The sequence below is a fragment of the Aspergillus ibericus genome (genome assembly GCF_003184845.1).
Source record: "Aspergillus ibericus CBS 121593 unplaced genomic scaffold BO80scaffold_36, whole genome shotgun sequence".
Taxonomy (NCBI): domain Eukaryota; kingdom Fungi; phylum Ascomycota; class Eurotiomycetes; order Eurotiales; family Aspergillaceae; genus Aspergillus; species Aspergillus ibericus.
The window spans coordinates 258,104-278,032 of NW_020292134.1; the positions used below are offsets into that span (position 1 = coordinate 258,104).

The 19,929-nt window shown below is 56.5% G+C and overlaps 8 protein-coding genes across 8 annotated transcripts; 4 read left to right on the forward strand and 4 right to left on the reverse strand.

The window, feature by feature from the left end:
* Positions 1-2: 2 nt before the first annotated feature.
* On the reverse strand, positions 3-2,472 carry ptcF (type 2C protein phosphatase ptcF). The gene is made up of 3 exons (XM_025720013.1): positions 1,701-2,472; positions 634-1,647; positions 3-579 (listed from the first exon to the last, which is right to left on the reverse strand). Exons 1-3 carry the CDS (start codon positions 2,369-2,371, stop codon positions 471-473), a joined length of 1,794 nt encoding a protein of 597 aa, XP_025572729.1. The 5' UTR covers positions 2,372-2,472; the 3' UTR covers positions 3-470.
* Positions 2,473-2,665: 193 nt separating this feature from the next.
* BO80DRAFT_427456 (transcriptional repressor TCF25 family protein) lies at positions 2,666-5,136 on the forward strand. The gene has a single exon (XM_025720014.1). It carries the CDS (start codon positions 2,770-2,772, stop codon positions 4,984-4,986), a length of 2,217 nt encoding a protein of 738 aa, XP_025572730.1. The 5' UTR covers positions 2,666-2,769; the 3' UTR covers positions 4,987-5,136.
* Positions 5,137-5,698: 562 nt separating this feature from the next.
* On the forward strand, positions 5,699-7,326 carry BO80DRAFT_480108 (PQ-loop repeat-containing protein; the record flags this gene model as incomplete). Its single annotated transcript, XM_025723327.1, has 5 exons — positions 5,699-5,815; positions 5,892-6,460; positions 6,525-6,574; positions 6,636-6,694; positions 6,750-7,326. 5 exons carry the CDS (start codon positions 5,699-5,701, stop codon positions 6,894-6,896), a joined length of 942 nt encoding a protein of 313 aa, XP_025572731.1. The 3' UTR covers positions 6,897-7,326.
* A 262-nt stretch (positions 7,327-7,588) lies between these two features.
* Positions 7,589-8,303, reverse strand: rpp1 (ribosomal protein P1; the record flags this gene model as incomplete). Its single annotated transcript, XM_025721611.1, has 4 exons — positions 7,589-7,635; positions 7,716-7,848; positions 7,959-8,036; positions 8,235-8,303. The coding sequence occupies 4 exons, from the start codon at positions 8,301-8,303 to the stop codon at positions 7,589-7,591; spliced, it is 327 nt and encodes a 108-aa protein (XP_025572732.1).
* A 389-nt stretch (positions 8,304-8,692) lies between these two features.
* On the forward strand, positions 8,693-10,635 carry BO80DRAFT_427457 (uncharacterized protein). Its single transcript, XM_025720015.1, has 8 exons — positions 8,693-8,989; positions 9,058-9,139; positions 9,201-9,225; positions 9,279-9,557; positions 9,603-9,772; positions 9,820-10,033; positions 10,080-10,265; positions 10,311-10,635. The coding sequence occupies exons 1-8, from the start codon at positions 8,770-8,772 to the stop codon at positions 10,464-10,466; spliced, it is 1,332 nt and encodes a 443-aa protein (XP_025572733.1). The 5' UTR covers positions 8,693-8,769; the 3' UTR covers positions 10,467-10,635.
* A 126-nt stretch (positions 10,636-10,761) lies between these two features.
* Positions 10,762-12,441, forward strand: BO80DRAFT_427458 (iron-containing alcohol dehydrogenase). Its single transcript, XM_025720016.1, has 3 exons — positions 10,762-11,190; positions 11,332-11,862; positions 11,976-12,441. The coding sequence occupies exons 1-3, from the start codon at positions 10,846-10,848 to the stop codon at positions 12,366-12,368; spliced, it is 1,269 nt and encodes a 422-aa protein (XP_025572734.1). The 5' UTR covers positions 10,762-10,845; the 3' UTR covers positions 12,369-12,441.
* On the reverse strand, positions 12,284-16,507 carry BO80DRAFT_427460 (nuclear import receptor PSE1). The gene is made up of 6 exons (XM_025720017.1): positions 16,130-16,507; positions 15,761-15,983; positions 15,523-15,698; positions 15,035-15,466; positions 12,910-14,975; positions 12,284-12,836 (listed from the first exon to the last, which is right to left on the reverse strand). The coding sequence occupies exons 1-6, from the start codon at positions 16,310-16,312 to the stop codon at positions 12,629-12,631; spliced, it is 3,288 nt and encodes a 1,095-aa protein (XP_025572735.1). The 5' UTR covers positions 16,313-16,507; the 3' UTR covers positions 12,284-12,628.
* A 440-nt stretch (positions 16,508-16,947) lies between these two features.
* On the reverse strand, positions 16,948-19,828 carry BO80DRAFT_427461 (CBS and PB1 domain protein). The gene is made up of 4 exons (XM_025720018.1): positions 19,339-19,828; positions 18,307-19,180; positions 18,152-18,246; positions 16,948-18,096 (listed from the first exon to the last, which is right to left on the reverse strand). Exons 1-4 carry the CDS (start codon positions 19,546-19,548, stop codon positions 17,287-17,289), a joined length of 1,989 nt encoding a protein of 662 aa, XP_025572736.1. The 5' UTR covers positions 19,549-19,828; the 3' UTR covers positions 16,948-17,286.
* Between the last annotated feature and the right edge of the window lie 101 nt (positions 19,829-19,929).

A 19,929-nucleotide genomic window follows, 5' to 3' on the forward strand; every position in this document is an offset into this window, starting at 1 on the left:
TGTGATTTGAAAGTATTATTGCCCTGGACTAAATCTGCGCCAGGCACCTCCTGTCATAGCTCAATCCATGTGGCTAATGATAGAGGCACTGTTTGGCGAGCATGGCAGTGGACATCCTATCCCGCATCTACCTCCCTGTACCATTACTGTCTCATGATATAAAGAGCCTACTATAGCACTCTAAAACCAACGGTCGCAGTTGCGGTCTCAGCCCCAACCGAACAGAGACAATGTAGCATTCTATCTGTGGTTCGATGCTACCCACCCAAAGTCACTATTTCAGGCTTGCGTGAGAAAACGCCGGCTCACTGCCCATTCCAGGGTAGGAAAAGAAACGACGGTAACCAAGAGAATGAGGAAATGAAATTGAACATCCAATCATCATGAAATCATCTTTTCTTTGCGTCTTTTTGCGCCAATAATGCCTTGCTGTATGGAGGGAGACGGGGCAATTGCATCTACAACTGCAGTTAGAGTTTCGCTTTGACGTTCTCGGACGCGCTGGCCTCTTCATTGACGGTGACGGTGCGCGTGTCAGGGCCCTCGCCGAAGAAGATCACTTCGACGGTGACGTCGTCACTGATCGATGTTAGTCAGGGAGGTCTGGGCTGGGTATAAAGGGAGCAAGCTTACCGGTACCGGCGGGAGTAAGGGCTCGGGAGAGTCAGCAAAGCAGAAACCATTTCCTTGTCCTTTCCTCCCATGGCGTTGCGCACGAGGTGGGTCGCGGCGTTGTTATCCTCAACGGTAAAGCGACTGGCGGCGCCGGAGATGTCGTACTGCTGCTGGCGGATAGGACGGCGTTGACCTTCGGAGTCGGTTGCCTTGGGTGCTTCCACGGGAAGCCCCTTGTCCCCAAAGCCAAACCAGCTCTTCAGCCAGGTCTTGTTGCTTGCCCCGGTGCCAAGGCGCTGCTGCTCGACCCACTGGCCAACAAGCCCGACCACTTCCTCGTTGCTCAACATCTCCCAGAGACCGTCGGTGGCGAGGACCAGGAAGTCGCCGCTACCGGGCTCTATCTTGGTGGTGGTGATGATCGGCTCGGCAGTCACGTACGGAGGAGTCTTCAACATAGGGTGGGGAGTACGGCCGAAGAACTGGCGCTTGATCTTGTCCTGCGTTTCCTTGCTCCACTTGTAGAATGCATCTCCGAAAGACCGGCTAGGTTCCAGCTGTCCGAGGATCCGTCCATTGCGCACCACATTGGGCTCGCCGGGATGCTCCTCCCGTAGACGCTTCATCTCAGACGGAGTACCGCCAGTCTGGTCTTCAGAGAGGGGCGTTGCCGACCACTTACCGTTCGGACCACGACGACCCAGTACAGCTCTGGAGTCACCTGCGACGGCGACCTTCAGATCCTTGGACTGGGAGTCATAGAAAGCAAGGAGAGCGCATGATCCGGACAGAGCAGGCGCAAGCATCTCAGCGGCGACCCGGCGCGAGTTGGACTTGAGCACCTTCTCAACGCTGCTGTGCACGATTTCGTCGTCCAGGCGGGTGAAGCCTTGCTTGATCGCAGCATCCACGGCGGCGGACGACGGAGTCAACAGGGAAGGATCTGCGGCCGCAGCTTTGTAGGTCGAGTTCAACTCCCGGGCGACGTAGGAAATGAGAACGTTGCGCAGTTTGGCCGACGTTGTCCAGCCGCTGTGGGATGGTTAGTGGGCAAAGGCTACTGCAGGGAAACTGTGCAGACTCACGAATGACCATCGAACACGGCCCAGAACATCCAATCACTCTTGGATTCGCCTTGATTGGCTGCAGCCAGGGAAGATGGCACCTCGATGATCTTCTCGGCATGATCATCCTCAATGGGAGAATTGCTCGGAACCTGAACAATATCATAGCGAACCACTCCCTTGCCCCGGTTCACCAAATATGACTCCTCGTTCTTTCTGAGCTTCTGCGTGGCCTGCTCCGGGGTCAACATCTCGAGGACTCGGCGGTCGGAATCGTCCGTGTGCTTGGACAAAGGCTGGTCTCCAGAAAGCGGGGCGGTAAAAAACTGATCATTATCCACGAGCAGGGCACGGCGAGTGGATTCTGGGGCTTCGGCGTAGGCAGTGGAATAAGAGCGTAGCTGCGAGGTGGCCGCGTTCAGGGCCGCCGATGCCTGGCCGGCGTTGCCTTGATAAGCGTACCAGGCGCCCGAGGCGACGACGGTCGAGATGACAGCGAGCGAAAAGTTCCGAAGATGCATCGACGATTGAAGAGAGGCGGGGATGTAGGAGGGGTGTCTGCCCGAGGAGGAGGGCCGTAGACCGAGAGTCCGACTGCTAGAGAAGGACACGGCGCACGGTTTCCTACCGATAACTTTCCATGCTGGCACGCGACGGGCAGTTCGGAGGGCTTGAAAGGCCGCACGACGCATTGGGCCGGCGGGGAGAGAGACGTAGGTAAGCCGAGGGTGTCCTGACTACTCTCTGAGTCTGGATCTGGAGGAAAACGACAATCTTCAACCGTGAGAGGCGGAGGAGGCAAGCATCCAGCAATCCAGCAAGCGGTGCCACGGGATCTCGCTGCCATTGCGTCATGTGATACCAGGTGTATGGCCCGTGACAGGACAAACTGTATGGGGACCGTGTCGAACAGTACGACAATACCTGCTAAGCCCCTCTCGGCAGTGTCGTCATTCCCCGCGGGCTTCTTCGTGGATTCTTCTCTTATTCCGTTATCCCGATCACCCATTGCGGCTCCATTTGCTGGCGATCTTCGTGAATCCCGTCCAGACTATTTCGCGACTGAATCGAATCGATCGTCAACTCCTGAATGTCCTCCCGCGCTCTCCGCAAGCTGCAGAAGCAGCGCGAACAAGATCTGCAGTTGGCATCACTGCAGGCTGAACAGGAAAATGACGACTCCAGCGAGGAGGAGCCGATGTCCCGGCCGTCAAAGCCGAAGTTGAATGCTTTTGATCTTCTCAACTCAGTTGATGATGAAGACGACGAAGACGAGCCGGAATCTGAAAATGAGGCCGAGGCTGAGATAGAGGCACCAGAGCCGGTGACTCAACCGAAGGAGGAGAATCCTGCTCCGGCAAAGCCAGCGGGCTCTGGAAAGAAAAAGAAGAAGAACAAGAAAAACAAGGCGGCCGCCAAAGCGGAGGCTACACATGCTACACCGAAGACCAAGACCAAAAAGCTGGATGAAATCGACCAAGCGCTGAAAGATTTGGCCGTCGACCCTAAACACGCCGGTGCCGCCGTTGCAGGAAATGACCGTGATGCCTCGTTCCCGAAAACCCCAGAAGCACTTCTCGCCATTGATCCTAGGTCCCTGAATGCGACGAACGAAATGCGCAAGTTGTTTGGGAATGTGGTGCTGGAGAACTTCGACCAAGACACTGGATCAGGCCGCCGGAGAGGGACCCAAGAGACGCTGGATCTAGGGCAGGCTTTGGCAGGACGGTACAGTCCTGCCAGTCGGGGCCAGAGCCTGGCGGGTGCGACACAACGGCGGAATGCCCTCATGCAGGGCAAAGATGAATGGCCCCGGTCTCCCAGTGGCGGTCTTGGGATGGAGCTCACCGAGAAACTCCCGGACGGCTCTACTCTCTACAAGATTCTCCACAACACTGCGTATACGGACATACAAAGGCAGTTCGACATGTGCGTGGAGTCGATGGACCCCCAAAGAATGATTCATCTCCTGCAATACAATCCCTACCATATCTCCACCCTTCTCCAGGTATCAGAAATTGCGAAGCACCAAGGTGATCACGCAGTTTCCGCCGACCTACTCGAGCGCGCACTGTTCAACATCGGGCGTTCGGCCCATTCATCATTCGGCAACCTCCTGAAGCAGGGCCAGGCGAAGCTTGACTTTGTGCACATGGAAAACCGGGAGCTGTGGCTGGTTGGCTGGCGGTATATTGCCAACCTGGGGATGAAGGGTACTTGGCGGACAGCGTATGAGTGGGCGAAGCTCCTGCTGAGCCTCAACGAGACCGACCCCTACTGTATCCGGCTCCTGATCGATCACCTGGCGCTCCGAGGCCGAGAGTATGCCCACTTTGTGGATCTGTGCACACAGACGCGGTTGAGCAAGGAATGGGATACCCTACCCAACATCCAATGCTCGCTCGCGCTAGCGTATCTCCGACTGAACAAGCCCAAGGAATGTCGCGAGCAGCTCCGTCAAGCCATGTCGCGCTATCCGTGGGTGTTTTGCATGTTGGCGCAAGAGCTCGACCTCCAGCCGATGCCGAAAAAGATCTGGGGCAAGATGCCCCCCACGAATGCTCACGAACTCTTGACCGAGCTTTACATTACCCGCGCCAAGGACCTCTGGAACACCCCCGAAGCGGTTTCTCTGATCGTAGAAGTGGCCGACACGCTTCCCGACGAAGAAGAGCCCATCGAACCCCCGGAGATCACGCTAGACATTGCGCGCCACGTAGTGTTATCCGATGTCCCCCGGGTCACAACGCACCTTCCGGGACGCTTCGTCGCTGGGCGTATCTCCTCATCCGATCCTCTTCCTCCGTACGAGTCGGAGGCTTATCGCCAGCAGTCCGACCCCACTCCTTCTTACTTGTCGCATGTGCCTGACGTCGGGCGGCCGCAATGGCTACGGGACCTTCTGGATCAGCTGAACAACGGGGCCATTCACTTCCCTCGGTTCCAGCGTGATGGGGAAGAGGGGCAAGGAGACGACGCCCCCGCGGAGGCTGAGGCCGAGGGAAGCCGTGCCCCGGCCCATCCAAGCGGTGACCAGCAAGCACTGCTCGAGCAATGGCTGTTAAACGACGGGATGCACACACTGGATGCATTCCTCCAGCAGTACGGGGTGGACCGCGGGAACTGGGGCGATGTTCTCGACTATTCCCCGTTGACGGAGTATGTGGAAGCCTTGGAATCTATCCAGCTGGAGTCAGAGCGCAACCGGTTGCTGCAGGGGCCGATCCGGGAGGCGATGGGCGACATGGCGGTCGCCATGCTGGACGATGAGCTCCAGCTACTGCAGTATGACGACGATGATGCTTGATACCCTGGATTTATCTGCATGGTGGATGGTGTGACCTAGCGTGGATTTAGGAAAAGTCTCTGCTGTGGGCAGGTTTGTTATCCTGTAGATAGATTTATAGATGGCTGTTGCTACGATCGTAGTGACAGGAAAATGAATGCGATTCATGACGGTATCTATGCTTTCACCTGGAAACCCCTGCATGAACGGCAGATGGAGTGACTGGCGCGCATCGCAGCCCCAGCCCTAGTATCAGACACACCTCCATCACTCAATGCCCGCAAACCAACCAACCTCATCAACCAACTCCAGTCATTGATAGGGAAACCAGACCCAACTGATAAGGCGCGATGAGTCCGCGGCGCAGCAGCCAGCTTAGTCAAAAGCATACGGCCGGGTCCACCCGCAGCGATGCGCCAATATATTCTAAGTAGTTTACTATGCTTTAGCTAGTCGTTGACTCAGATCGCTTGTTTAATAGCTTCATTCCTTCGCGGTCCCTACACATTCCACACTGAGTTTTTTGCAACCACCGGATCCAACTCTTTCCTCAGCTGACTTTTCCTCCCCGAACCGAACCCCCATCTTGCCTTATCGCGACGTCTCCCCCGTGACCTCATGCGCCCGACCAGCAAGGGATTGTGAATAAAAGCCGGCGGTCCTTATCTCCCCATCATAGACAAAGAGTCTTTCCTCCCCTCTCACCACCACCAGCGACTTTTCCACCCAAAAAATGGCGACCCTCTGGTCAACAGCCATGACCAATCCCGACTCCGTGCCTCTCACATCCCGCGAAGCAGCCTCCGGCCTTTTGGGCTCGATATCTCTCACCTGCTGGATCTTCCTCCTAGTATGACCCATACCCATGGATCTCACTATCCACCACCACTAGTACCAAACCACACAACACTAACCGCTGAACCAAGGTCCCCCAACTCATTGAAAACTACCGCAACGGCAACGCCGAAGCCATCTCCCTACTCTTCCTCTTCGTCTGGTTCCTCGGCGACATCACCAACCTGATCGGAGGCGCCTGGGCCGGACTGGTGCCCGTCATCGTCGCCATCGCCGTATACTTCTGCATCGCGGACGGGGTTCTCATTGGCCAATGTCTGTACTACAAGGCGCGGAATGCGCGACGCTCCTCCAATGGGATGATCTCTCGTCGTCGGTCCTCCGTGGCCGATGGCCCTGATCCGACGACGCCGCTTCTGGGTCGGCGGTTTAGCGATGCGGGACGTCGCGCGGACGCGGATGCGACTGCGGAGGATGATATGTTGGCGAAGATCGTGGAGGAGAATGATGTTGGACGCAAGGCGTGGGTGAAGAATTTCAGCAGCGTCTTGGGAATCTGTGTGATTGGCATGGCGGGGTGGACTATGGCGTGGCGGACGGGCGTGTGGAAGCCTGCGCCGGTTGAGGAGGTTGATGGCGGGGTGGATATGGCTCCTGGGGCGATGGTCTTGGGGTATATCAGTGCGGTTTGTTATCTTGGGTATGTTCTGTTTCTCTATCCTTCCCATTTTTGGGTGAGTTGGATGCTAATGAGGGGTGCGTAGGGCACGTCTTCCGCAGATTTACAAGAATTATTGCGATAAGTCATGTGAAGGTATGTTGGTCTCATGTCTCTTTGTTTCTACAGGTACAGGTGTTGAAGCTAAAGCGTCCAGGTCTCTCACTACTATTCTTCATTCTCTCCCTATTGGGAAACCTTACCTACGGTGCGGGTGTAAGTCATTCTATGTCCACCATTCGATATAGACGGAAATTAACGAGGCATATAGATCATCTGTCACTCCACGGACAAGAACTATATCGTGACCAATGTGCCGTGGCTGATTGGCTCGCTGGGCACCATGGTCGAGGACGTTACTATTTTCGTGCAGTTTCGCCTGTACGCGGCTCGGGACACGGTGACGCCGGCCGTGTAGCGCGTCGTGCATTCCTTCCGTGTTATGTACATTGTCTTGAAATTGCTGGTGGTTTAGCGCGTCGTTTTTTGACCTGGGGTTGTACGGTATGGGTCCGGCAGATCGGGTGTCTAAGATAAAAGTTCTTGATTGCTTGCATTGCGGGGTGGATGTTCGGTTGATATTGATATTGATATTGATATTGATAGTGCTTGTTGGTTTGATGTCGGGGTCTGTTGATATGGGGATTGGTGGCGTGTATAGTATAGTATGATTTGATCCTCTACATACCTACGGTCTCGGATGGCTTACAATTACGGGGGATAGAACGAGTTTGCTCATGGTCGCATGACAGACATTGCATGAGAGCTGGGCAGCTAAGCTCGAGTACTAGCAACAAGCACAACAACATCAGACACGGAGCCGAAGACGGCCAAACCGATCTCGCCCCCGACCCGTACAAGGATGACATTCCCACGGCCGGAATCCTAGCGGCATCCGGCCCAGTACCTCTGTCACGACGAAGCCCATCATGCGAGTAGAGCGCCCAGTCCCAACGGATGTCTTTGTCCGTTCATTCTTTCTTTTGATTTTCCCTTTTTGGTCTTCGTGCGGTCGCGTAGTATCAGGTACAAGAAATGCGAGGGGCGAAAAGGTAGTAGCAAGGAAACGAGGAAAAAAAGGAAAATAGGAACCCGAACGGTTGAAGGCGCTTAGTCGAAGAGACCGAAGCCCATGTCCTCGTCGGACTCCTCCTTCTCTGCAAGAGGTTAGCAACCAACCCAATCTCCTCACTCCTCCGGTGTTCCCCATCCACACCCAAGGGATGATTCTTCGTACCTTCTTCCTTCTCCTCAGCGGCAGCCTCGGCGGGGGCGGCAGCGGCAGCACCACCGGCAACGGGGGCAGCAGCGGCAGAGCCAGCGGAGCCAACGTTGGTCAGGAGGTCCTTGATGTCCTTGCCCTCGAGAGCCTGTGGAAATCGACGCGTAAGTCTTTGAGCGGGCCAGAGTGGTGATGGTCGACCGAATCGCGATCGCATGGATGAACTGGGTGTTGCGAGAACTGGACGGATCAATTTACCTTGGCGAAGATGGAAGTCCAGATGGGCTCAACCTCGGGAACCTTGGCGGCAGACAGGAGAGTCTGGATCTTCTCGGCCTGTGGTGCACGAAATCCATCATTAGCCTAACTGATTCTGTACCTGGCAGTTTCCATCCCTGCAATCGTCCAATATCTCATTTCCTTCCGTCCGTTGCTTCATTGGATCCACCTCTTTTCGCGACAAATTGTTTGTCCATTCCTTGCGCCCTGCCCTGCCCTGCCTTCCAATCCAGGTGATCAAGGATGAATACGTACGGAGACCTCGAGGCCGTCATCCGCAAGGATGAGGGCGGCGTAGGAGCAGGCGAGCTCGGCAGTAGACATGATGGTCGACGGGGGGTTGACTGGACTGGAGTCTCGAGAGGGATGGGATAAAGAGAGGAAGAGGAGGAGGGAGACTTTTTTGTAACGGCCTGGTCGAGTTCGGACGGTGAGTGACTAACGCTTTCCCCCGAGCGGAAGTTGTGTGTTGAGCGCCGCAGAAGCCCTCGCTTAGGGCTGCTCCCGTTGCGGCCTAGCGCCGCCGCCCCTCGCTCGTGACTCTGCGCTAGTCCCTTTCGGGCCGGGTCGCGCGGCGATGCCATCATCGCCTGATGCCTCCGCCCGCACTTCGTCTTTCCTCCGTCCATGGCCTGTGTTGCGACTGCTGCCTGTTCCTCCTGTCTGGCTTTACTTGTACTCTGATCTTACCCACTCGAGTCGCTGCGCTGATTCAATTCCGCCCCATCCGCATCAGTCTTCCCGTCTCCCCGCCTTTCTACTCCCCCTCCCTCCTACCCTCCCACCAGCTATGGACTCCCCCGCCGTCCCCGCCCCGCTGGATCCGAAAGAGCAACCAATCCTCGAGCGCCTGCTGCGCACTCGGGATGCGCTCATCTTGCTCAAGCAGGACAAGTCCTCCTATATCAAGTCCCGCGACGTCCTTCCCCTGTATGAAGAGGTGGTCGCCGAGGTGGAGAAGCTCAACGCCGCGCGCAAAGAACAGGACCGCCGGCGGGCACATAACAGACGTTAGCACTGAGTGGGCCTGTGTATGGATGTTTGCGATGAGTGACCAGCTGACTGGGTTCCGCTGCAGTGGACTATGTTCTCGACGATTGTTTTCAGCTCATCTCGCTGCTGTTTCTGACCGTTGGTCGAAACAATGAAGCCCCCGCCGTGTACGTGATGCCCCCGTCTGGATTGGATGAACCGGGCTAACATAGTATCGCGGCAATGCAGATACTCCCTTGCGACGACTGTCCAGGTATGCGTACTGTTTCGAGTATCCGCGACGCATACTAACCCTCACCCCCCTAGCGTCTTCTGGATCACCTGGAAGAGGCCGGTTTCTACAGCTCCAAAGACCTGATCTCGATCACCAAGACCCTTGCGAACATGAACGAAACCCTCGATCGATGCCGTCAAGCCTACTCGCCTGCCCTGATCACCTTGCTTGAAAGCCGCCTCGAGAAATGCCAGCACCTGTTGGAGAAGCTGCAGAGTGGACTGGCCAAGCTGGGCCCGGAACTGGCGGCCAAACACGAGATGCTGGTGTCTATTCTGCGGTCAACTTCGGCCGTCAACACGCGCTCTAAGGTAGTTCGTCCTTGCCGGTGAGATCGCGCACGCTGACTCTGGTAGTTTTCTTCCTTTGAGGTCAACACACTTCGGACCCAGCTGAAGAAACTTGAAGACGAGATGAAGGACGGGAAATTTGTGGATGCCGAGGGGGTGCCACTGCCTGGCACCCAGGAAGATGTCGTGCAACTGAAGGATCGGTGTTGGATCTGGACTGAGACTGTTCTAGAGCGGTATGCTGGGCTCTCCGCACGATGAGGGGTGGTGCTGACTGTCGCAGGCAAGGAAAGATTGACGAGCGCTTCAAGGAGCAGTACGACCGACTGATCGAGATCCGCAACCAGCTGGACCGGCTTGCCGTGACACAGGCGTGGTCGCTCCGCGAGACCGACCTGTTCGGCTACCAGCGCAAATTGGACCGGATTGATGAGGCGCGCGTGAACGGCAACTTCGTGGATGCAGAGGGAAATGCGGCGGATATTCACGCGCAGCGGGTAGGTCCTTTCGTAGGGTGAAGTGAAGTGTGCTGACCGGCTGTAGACATTACTGTACCTGATCCGGCGGAGCTACGGGTACATCTATGCGCTATTGATTTCGTCGGAACCGGTGTCGGAGGCGCTGTTGCCCGTGTACAACCAGCTACAGACGTTGCGAAAATGCCTGCTGGAGGTGCAGGAGTCGGGGGGCGTGTCGAACTCGCGCGAGCTCTACCCGTACAGCATGAAGGTTGGTCCCCGCGTTGACATGGTGGGAGTCCGCTAACAATAGCAGCTTAATTCGATTGACAACATGCGTGTGGACGGCAAGTTCTACGTGGGCAGTGACATCCCTGAAGGGCAGGGCAGCGTGAACGCGCTGCTGGCGGAGTGCTACGATATTGTGTGGGAGTTGCGGGCAGCGGTGGACGAGGAGGATCGAACAGGGTAGATGAGGGATGGAAGATCTTTTGCTTGTACTAATGCAGATGGCGGGAGGACCTTGTGTACTGGGAGCCCGGCTTTTTTGGACGGCGTTTGGAGTTGTACGGGAGTAGTGTGAATGAATGAACTGAATTTGCGGAAGCTTTGCGGAAACCTGAAGCGATCCCTGCTGAAAGTATGAAGATGACCAGATGACATCACTCCGCTCCGCCCCGCCAGCCCCACATCCCACATTTCCCCATCGAGAAGGTACTACTACGGATATATCTACGGGGAAGGTACATCCCTCTCAATAACTACAGGCTTCCCCTTTCCCTCCTCTTCTCCTCTCCTCATCCTCCCATTCTCCATCCCCTTCACACAGTTTCCCTCACCGTGATAGAACCATGACCGAAACCATCCGCCCCGCCTTCACCGACCGACCCCGGCCACTCCTCTCCTACGGCATTCCCTTCCCCGATGCCGCCGCCCACCATGTGGACGATCTCTTCCATGCATCGCGCGTCCACATCATCTGCTCGGGGTCGCTAGCACGCAACACGGACGCTCTAGACCGACTCACGACCGCGCTGGGCCCGGAGAAGGTGGTGGGCACGCGCATCGGGATGCAAAGCCACACGCTGTGGTCCGAGGTGCTGGAGATTGTGCACGAAGCAAAAGCCGCAGAGGTCGATCTGCTGATTACCCTGGGCGGGGGCAGTTTGACGGATGCAGCGAAAGTTGTTGCCTTGGTAAATCCATGTGCCATTGCCCTAATTCCGTCTATATCCTCTCCTCTACTACAACCACGTCCAGCCCACCACTAGCACCAACCCTACAAACACCACACCCCGTTCCTACTACACATCAATTCCCAAGACTAACAACAACAGGCCCTCTCCAACAACGCCCTGACTTCCCAAGCCCTCTCCACCCTGTCCACCACACCCCCATCCCCTAACCCGAGCATCCACCCCCCAACAATCCCCATCCTCTCCATCCCCACCTCCCTCAGCGCGGGTGAATACTCCCCCTTTGCCGGTGCCACCGACGACACCTCCCCGACCTCCGCACCCCATAAACACTCCTTCCAGTCTCCGACGCGCGGACCCGAACTCATCATCCTCGATCCAGCCCTAACCCACACTACGCCGGCCCGGATCTGGCTCAGTACGGGTATCCGGGCGGTTGATCACTGCGTGGAGACGTATTGCGCGGTGAAAGGGATGACCTCTGAGACGGATCAATTGGCCTTGCATGCGTTGGGGTTGTTGGTTCCGGGGTTGCTGAGATGTAAATTGGATGGAGAGGGAGAGGCAGGGTTAGGGGCGAGATTGGATTGTGCCCTGGGCTCGGTGGATGCTATGGCTGCTTGTTCGAAGGGGACAGTACAGCTGGGGGCGAGTCATGGGGTTGGACATCAGGTATTTCTTCCTCTTTCCCCCACATTCTCCTCCTTTTTAGTCTATTCTCCTTTACTTGGTTCAAAGGGGAAAGAGAGGGGGATAAGATACGCTAACTTAAGATACGAATACAGCTCGGCCCCCTCGGCGTCCCCCACGGTGAAACATCCTGTATCCTCCTCCCCTCTGTATGCAAATACAATGCCAAACACCGCGCCAACAACGAGCGCCAGGATAGGTTGCGCGAGTTCTTACTACGGCAGGAGGGTGTGACGGCGGTGGTGCGGAAGTGGCATCCCGAGAAGAATAATACAGAAGGGGTGGAAAAGGCAGACCTAGGCGACGTCCTCGATGCCATCATCCGGGAACTAGGGCTACCGCGAACATTAAAAGAAGTGGGGGTGGGACGTAACAACCTCGATGGCCTGGCGGAGAATAGTCTTTTGGATCGATGGTGTCGGTCAAATCCGGTGCCGTTGGTTGAGAAGGAGCAGGTGTTGGAGATTTTGGAGATGGTGGTGGAATAAGTATTCCCCCCGCCTGTTTCTTCCCTCGATCTCTCTCTTCTATGTAAAGTGGAGTTCAGCTGTAAAGATGGAATATATGTATGCATATATGTATGGCTTATTATGGTCCTGACTGCGGCCGCATCATGACACCGCTATACCCCGGTAAAAGAAACCCCATAGTCCATATCCTTATTGTTGGTTCCATATCCTTCTTATAAGAGTGATTGTCGTTGCATCTCGTTCAACTCATGCCAAGGTCCAGCACCAGTCCTTCCACTTTACTGGAAGTAGCTGCGCACCGCTGCCTGGTTGTCCGGGTTGACTCCCGCTAGGATCTGTTCTGGGTTGAAACCAGTTGCGGCTACAAGCTGCTTTGCCGATGCAGCCACACGTGCAGCCGTCTGTCCTTGCAGCGTCTCGGCCTCGAGCGCCGCCACAATGTGTCCGAATACCTTGTCGGCGTTGGAGAGAACCACTGGGTTTTGTCTGGAGCAGGTTAGTATGAAATGAGCTGTGTCGGACAGAGGGGAGGGGTCCCCAGGGGGAGGAGGGTACTCACTGATCAATCAGCTGTGCAAGGAAGGAATAGGCGTACGGAGCCGCCTCCTCGTCAAAGGTGATCGGCAGGGTGCCGATCCAGTTGGCCACAATATCGGCCGCGTTTTGCACCTTGCTGGCGTTGTAGTGAAGGATTTTAGCGATACTGGCCGATGCGTTCTCCGTCGCAAAGACGTGCTCCTCGCTGCGGGCCTGGTTGATCTGCGTCACCTGGAAGAGGCTGGGGATGCTGGCCGCCACAAAGTCGCCCCACGCTGCGCCGCCCTTCTGCGCCGCCACACCCACACCGTAGGCAGCCGCTTGCCGGTTCGCCGCGTTGGGGTCCTGCAGGCCCGCTGCCAGCGGCTGCATGATGTGGTCCTTGTAGTTCCAGGACTCCGGGCCGCAGAACTCGAGCACGTCGTCCATGATGCACAGCGCCCATTGCCGCTGCGTCGGGTCCTGACTGGTGATGAATGCATCGTAGAACGCCATCAGCTGTTCCCACGCCGGCAGGAACGTCGTACCCTGGTTCTTGAAGATCGTGTGGAAGGCCTTGTTCATGTCGCTGAGCAGGTTCTGATCATCCTCAATCGCGTACTCGTAGTCGAGGTTGTCGTCCTCGCCATCGTCCGCCTCCGCCCGGTCCTCGAGACGCGCCTTCACACGGAGCTGGTAGTCCTCCAACGTCGACTTGGCTGACTCGATGAATGCCTGCATGTGCTGCTGGGTCAGGCAGTTCTGGCCCACCACCTCCACCGACTCGTAGAAGCATTGGTACATCTCTGCCAGCGTATCCACAGTGGGCTCGGCGCTCAGCACTTCGATGATCTTCTCCGCCACCTTGTTCCAGATGCCAGCAAATCCAGCCGACTGATCTCCGTGGGCCTTCTTGTAGGAGTTAAGGAGTTGGGGAATCAGCTTAGCAGATGACACCCGCACAGGGTCGTGGAAGAAGAACGCCAGTCCCGGAACTGCAATCTTCTCCATCGTCTCTAGAACATATGGTTCAAAGGCAGCCTCCAGAATCTGAGCGTAGATTGTGATGAGCTCGATGGCGGTGTTCTTGTCCTCCAATGCGCTGGTCTTGATACCAATGATCTTGCCCTTCAACGGCACGAGCTCCCAGCCCTCATCCTGCTCGACCTGGTCGATCTGGTCCTCGTCGTCCAGCAGCTGGATGTCAGCCTTGGCGGCCGCAACCGTCAACAGGGGTGGCATCACTCCGGGAAGGTAAGGAACGAAGTCCTGGCCGAGCACCCGGCACATACGGCCCCAGCAGTGGAGCAGGTACTGCGATTGCGGGTCGTCCGCGTCGACAATGTTCTGTTGGATGTTGCCCAGCAGCTGCACCAGGTTCAGCGCATCCTGGCCCATCTTCTCCTTGCCGACCGCCAAAGCAATCAGCGTGGCACACTCCATCGCCTTCGCGCGAAGCAGACGGTACTCCTTTGACTGTTCCTCCTTCAAGACGTTGAACAGCAGGGGCATCAGGGTATCATAGTACTGCTCGAAGGCGTTCTCCGCAGAATCGGCGATCGTGGCGATCGTGGAAAGGGCTTGCTCCTGCACGTAGCGCTTCGGGCTGCGCAGCAGCAGTAGCAGGTGCTGCAGAAGATCACCCAGGTACGGCTCCAGCACCTTTCTCTCGGCCTCCTCACAGAAGTTGACCAAGGCCGCGGCCGCGTGCGCCTGGACGCGGGGCTCGGTGCTGTTGAGCACGGGGATGATGTTGGTCAGCACAACCGCGTGATACTTCTCTTGCATCGTACCGGCGAAATCGGTGCTCATCTGGCCCAGAGCGTTGCAACCGGCGTACCGCACGCGCGGGTGGGGGTCTTGCAGAGCGGGCACGACCAGTCGCAATACCTGGTCCAGCTCGCCGACCATCAGATCGCGGCAGCCCTCCGAGATGGCGGATATGGCCATCAATGCGGCATGGCGATCGCGCCAGGCAGAGGACGACATCATGCGAGGGATCCAAGCGAAGGTTGCCGGGAGGATAATCTGGCCACCCAGCTTGTTGGCCAGGCGGTCCATGCACTGCTCACCGGCCACGTGGTTGAGATCACTTTCCTCCAGGTCCAGCTGGTAAAGGTCAGTACACGGGCAGTCATGTAGAACGCAGGGAGGAAGGGACCACTTACATCCTCCGATGCATTCCACTCGGAAGCATCTTCATCGTCAATACCGATGTCAGTCATCAAGCTGAGACACTGGGTCACCATCTGCTGGGCGAACTCGGAGTTCTTCTTGCACATCGAGGGCGCATAGTCGGCAAATGTGGCCATCAGCTCCAGCGCGTTCTGGCGGACCTGGTCGCTGAGGTCCTTGTCGGCAATCACGCTGATGCTGAACGTGACCAGGTTGTTGAACATGCTCTTGAACATCTTCGGGCATATTTCCGCTAACTCGATCAGGGACAAGAAGGCGGACGAGAGTTCATCGCTTTCGGTCGATTCCTTCAAGGGAGGTAGAATGTTGAGCAGATCGGGCATCAGGGAGAAGAACTTGGTTTGAGACTTCTTGGCGATCGAGCGGAAGAACGAAGCGAAGGCCTCCATGGCGGCAATGCGCACCTGTACACACGGCGGTCAACAGCGGCTTGGGCCTAAACAGCAGGGGGTCGACATACGGAGACGACATCATCCTTGAAACCCTTGCTGAACACTCCGACAACGGCCTCCTCATGGGGCTTCTCGATGATTCCGGGAGTGGTGTTGAAGATGCGGAACGCGGCCTCGCGCAAGCCGGCGTCGGGGGACTGGCTAGCCTGGAAGAGAACGCCGAGCAGTTCGGGCCATTGGTCGCCTAAGCCACAACAATCAGGTTGATAAGATCCATCACGCGTGAGAGTCCTCCATGGAGCATACCATTATCGGTGTACTGTCTGGCAATCTCAGCCACGGCATCGCCGATCTTCTTGCGGGTATCTGTGACAGACTCATTCGTCAAGCAAGTCACCAGCTTCTGACGGATGATCAACCTTTGTTCTCCAGTGAGGGTCGAGAAGAGCTCCTTGGCTTCGTTCGAGACGGGGTCTTTTCGTGTCTTGGTTGCGATTCTTCTAAAGAGGACGGCGGAGAAGGAACGTGTCTGGGGAGATCCAATGATGAGAACATGGACGTGAGCAACGTCGGGGGCCACCGGTTTGGCGATAACGGCGTGGTCTGCAGGGCTGATCTCTGATGTCTTGGACCACGCCTTGAGGGCCCACCGGAGATCCCCAGCAGGTCACTTACTAGCACATCCTCCGCACCCTGGATCTGCTCGGCCAGGCCCATAAGCAGGACATCCGGGCGGCTTTGAATCCAATCATTGTTCAGCTGTTCTTCCGCCTGGGCACGGATCGTGTTGTCGGGGGTGGACAGCGCGCGCAGCAGCTGCGAGAGCGCCGAGTGGACCTCGGGAGGTAGCAGGGACATTTTGACGGCTCAAAAGCGAACAATCAACCCGAGCTGAAGACCACCAAAATCGCGGTGACGAGAGACACGGGTTCAGCGGTGAACCCGGGGGGGGTAGGGTGTGGGGGTGGTTGGTGAAAGGGACTTTTTTTCGCCCTTGAGAATTTGTTTGGTGGGGGAAAGAAATAAGTTGACCGGTCGAGGGGGAGGCGGTATCTATGGGCACCAACCAGACAGGTCAATCAATGAACGGGCAGCCCGGCCTGACAAAAAGGAAAAGAAGGAGGAACCAACAAGTTTGGTTAATCAAGACCAAGGCGGGAGAAGAACAAGCTCAGCATCGCAGCCGGACACGGAGCTGCGGGTGAACAGGAGGGGAGGGAGGGGGGAGGGGGGCCGTGGATAGAGATAGAGCGAGAGCGATAGATGGTGAGGGAGGGAGGGAGGGGAATTCTTGGGAGCGAAGTTCGATAATCTTTCACCTCTTCGACCTCGAGGCCCCAATAAGAAAACCCAAAATTCCCCCCAAAATTTCCAGCCCGCCAAGGCCGCTGCCCTAGCCCGTTTCCGGTAAGTCTCAGGCAGTCAGGCAGCCGCAGGATTCGGCAGTGGTCCAGGGACCTTGAACTACAGATGGAGGTACTCTCTCTACTTCACTGGCTTCCAAAGGATCTATCATGATCTATCATGCTTTATTACCAGATCATACACCCCATTCATAACCATCATCATGTGTGCGCTGGCCAAATGAGAGTCATACATGCAATTGCAAACCTACGCTTTCACTAACACAACGGTATCCGAACAAAGGCATGCAGGATTAGGACTGGACCACCAGCACAGGTAGGAGATTAACCAATGAGAAACGGAAAATAGAGCCACAAAGCTCAACCACAAACGAAACGCTCTGGGGGGTACAGATATATGACACGGAAGGAGACATCGAGCAAGGAAATAGATACAAACGCGCTGGCTTCGTTCATCGCGACCACAGCTCACCGGGAAGTGGCCCGGCTCAGGATGAACACTCCCGCAATGACGGCGGCCAGCGTCACGATCGCTCCCGGAAGCAGCAACTCGTTGGGCACACCGGCAATGAACGGCTCCTCGGGTTGGTGCGCATGGAAGGACTGGGCCCGCGGATTCGCCACCAGGGGCTCCTCCTCGAACTGTTCTTCCGAAACAGAGCTCTTCTCCTCGACAGGCCGGGCTGGGGCCGGTTGGGGCTCGACAGTAGCAGGAATGGGAGGCTGCGTAGGATCGTGGACGAAGAGATCGACCTTGTCCCGGTGCGACATGTGCGACAGGCTGACGGCGTCTATCAGATCTTGGTCCGTGGTGATGGACACGGTGTCACCCTCGTTGTCCATATAGCTAAGAGCGTAGCCCGTGTTGCTGAGCTTGCCCTCATCGCAGCTGGGGGCACCTCCGACAGCCTCCACCTCAAGACCCAATTTGGCGGAGACTTGAGCAACAAGCTCAGCAATGCCGGCAGAGGGAACGACGTTCACGCGGTGCACACGGCCGCTGGGAGCCTTGAACTTGAAGGGGAATGGGGCGTGTTCGTTGTGGTGCGGGTCCACGTGGTACTCAGAGTGCTCGTCTCCGCCATGGTGAGAAGCGGATTCGTTCGGAAGAACGCTGTCTCGGGCGTCATAACTAGCCTTGGGAGACTCAGGGCTTAGTACTGACCGCTGCGCGGGCTGCTGGCTTCCAGAGACCATGGAATCGGACTCGTGGTCCATCGACAGCCAAAACTTGTTCCATGCCGGGCCCTCGTCATCATGAGACTGCATGGTGTTGATCTGATCGACGTCAGACTTGTTCCTGATCCTGTGATGAGAATATGTTGGTACTGACCTGTTCCAGAGTGGCGTATGTAAGCTTGAGCACATCCACCATGCCCACAATCTCACCCGCATCGTTCATCACGGGCAGGTTCAGGTAGTGTCCGTCTAATCATTCTAGGGTTAGTCGCTTGTCCAGAGGTGTAGACATAGGTCGGGGTTACTGACCGTGCATCTTCCGGAGCGCAGCCTGGATACTCATGTCGCTGGGAGCGAAATCGGGGTGAGGGGTCATCACACGGACGACACTGCAAGTCGCGGGGTCGAGTCCGGGAGCAATGACACGCAGCACGATATCTTTACTGGTGAAGATACCGGTGATGGATCCCTGGTCCTGCACGAGCAGAGCAGTGGTATGGTGTTCCTTCATCAGGGCCGCCGCATCTCGGACGGTTGTGCGAACGGAGACCGTGGTCGGGGGCATGCCATCCAAAACGGACTCAAGCGTCGGGCCGGACATCTTGCTTCGTAGCGCTTCCACATATTGGATGATCTGTTGGGGCTGGCTGGAGCCGAGTTCGGTCTGAACACCCTCCAATGCATCGTAGAGTTTCCGAGATGAGCTGTATGCACGCTCCAACTTTTCCATCGCATCGTAAAAGCACTTTGTGATATCGAGAACACCCGAAATATCCTGGTTCTCGTCCATAACCGGCAAATGTCTGAAGCCTTTCCGAACCATGAGGTCAAGGGCATCGGTAGCACTGGTATCCGTTCTCGCGCACAGAGGGTTCTTGGTCATAATCTCGGCCACAGTGATTTCTCGAGCCTTCAGGCCCGCGCCGACCACGCGGAACGCGAGGTCCTTAGCGGTGAAGATACCAGCGATGCGATCATCATCGTCCGTCACAAGCACACAGTCCTCCCTCTTCGCGGCCATCAATTGGGCGGCTTCGGCAATGGAGGTGTTGGGCTTGATCTGGAGAGCCTGGCTAGGCTTCAAGGCGAGGACGGTACCGGGGGGAGCTTTGCGGGAGCGGTTTGCTCGTGCCGGGACATGTCTCTTTTTGTTGAGGTCGGCCTCCAATTTTCGACGAATAGCCTAGTAGATGGTGTTAGAAGATTCAATGGCAGGCATTGAGTGATCAGGGCTTCGAAAAGAGGGTGCAATTTTTTGCCCAAGACTTTTTGAATTTTTTTCTGTTCACCTCCTTTTCGTCTGGAGCAGTTGGAACCCGAACGGGGAAAAGCGTGTCATACCTCATCGCGCTTGGACTGGTTTTGCCTCTGACGGCTGCTGGCGGCACTCATGGTGGAACTCCCAATGTCGCTGGAGGCAGTCTGGGGGGTGTTAATCGTGGAGGAAGTGTCGGGGCGAGGACGAGGAATGTGACTGTCAAAGTCGGGCAGCCTGCCTCTACCGACAGTCTTGTGGCTAATGGTTCCTTTAAAAGTGGGTGTGGATGACATGGCGCCGAACCGGAATGGCGGACCTGGTAGGCTGGCAGGTCTGTGTTTCACGAACCGGTCAAGAGAGAGCGGAGAATGCCACGGAGCGGTGGAATGCAGACACCCGGGGGGGACAAACGAGGTCTGAGGAGCGGGTTGAACAGAGACACGCCACGCAAGGAACAGGATGAGGAACTGAGGAAGAAAGACACAGCACGATGATCTGGACGACCGGACGAGAAAGATACGGCAACCAGGGGGTTCCCAAGAGGTTTAGCCTGGCCGAACTATTTGCTGGTTAATGACGGGTTTCAGGGAGAGGCAGACGGGGACGGGGACCACTTAGATACAAGCCGCCCCCTCAATCCGTGAGTAAACAGAATACCGTATTGGTGTACCGTA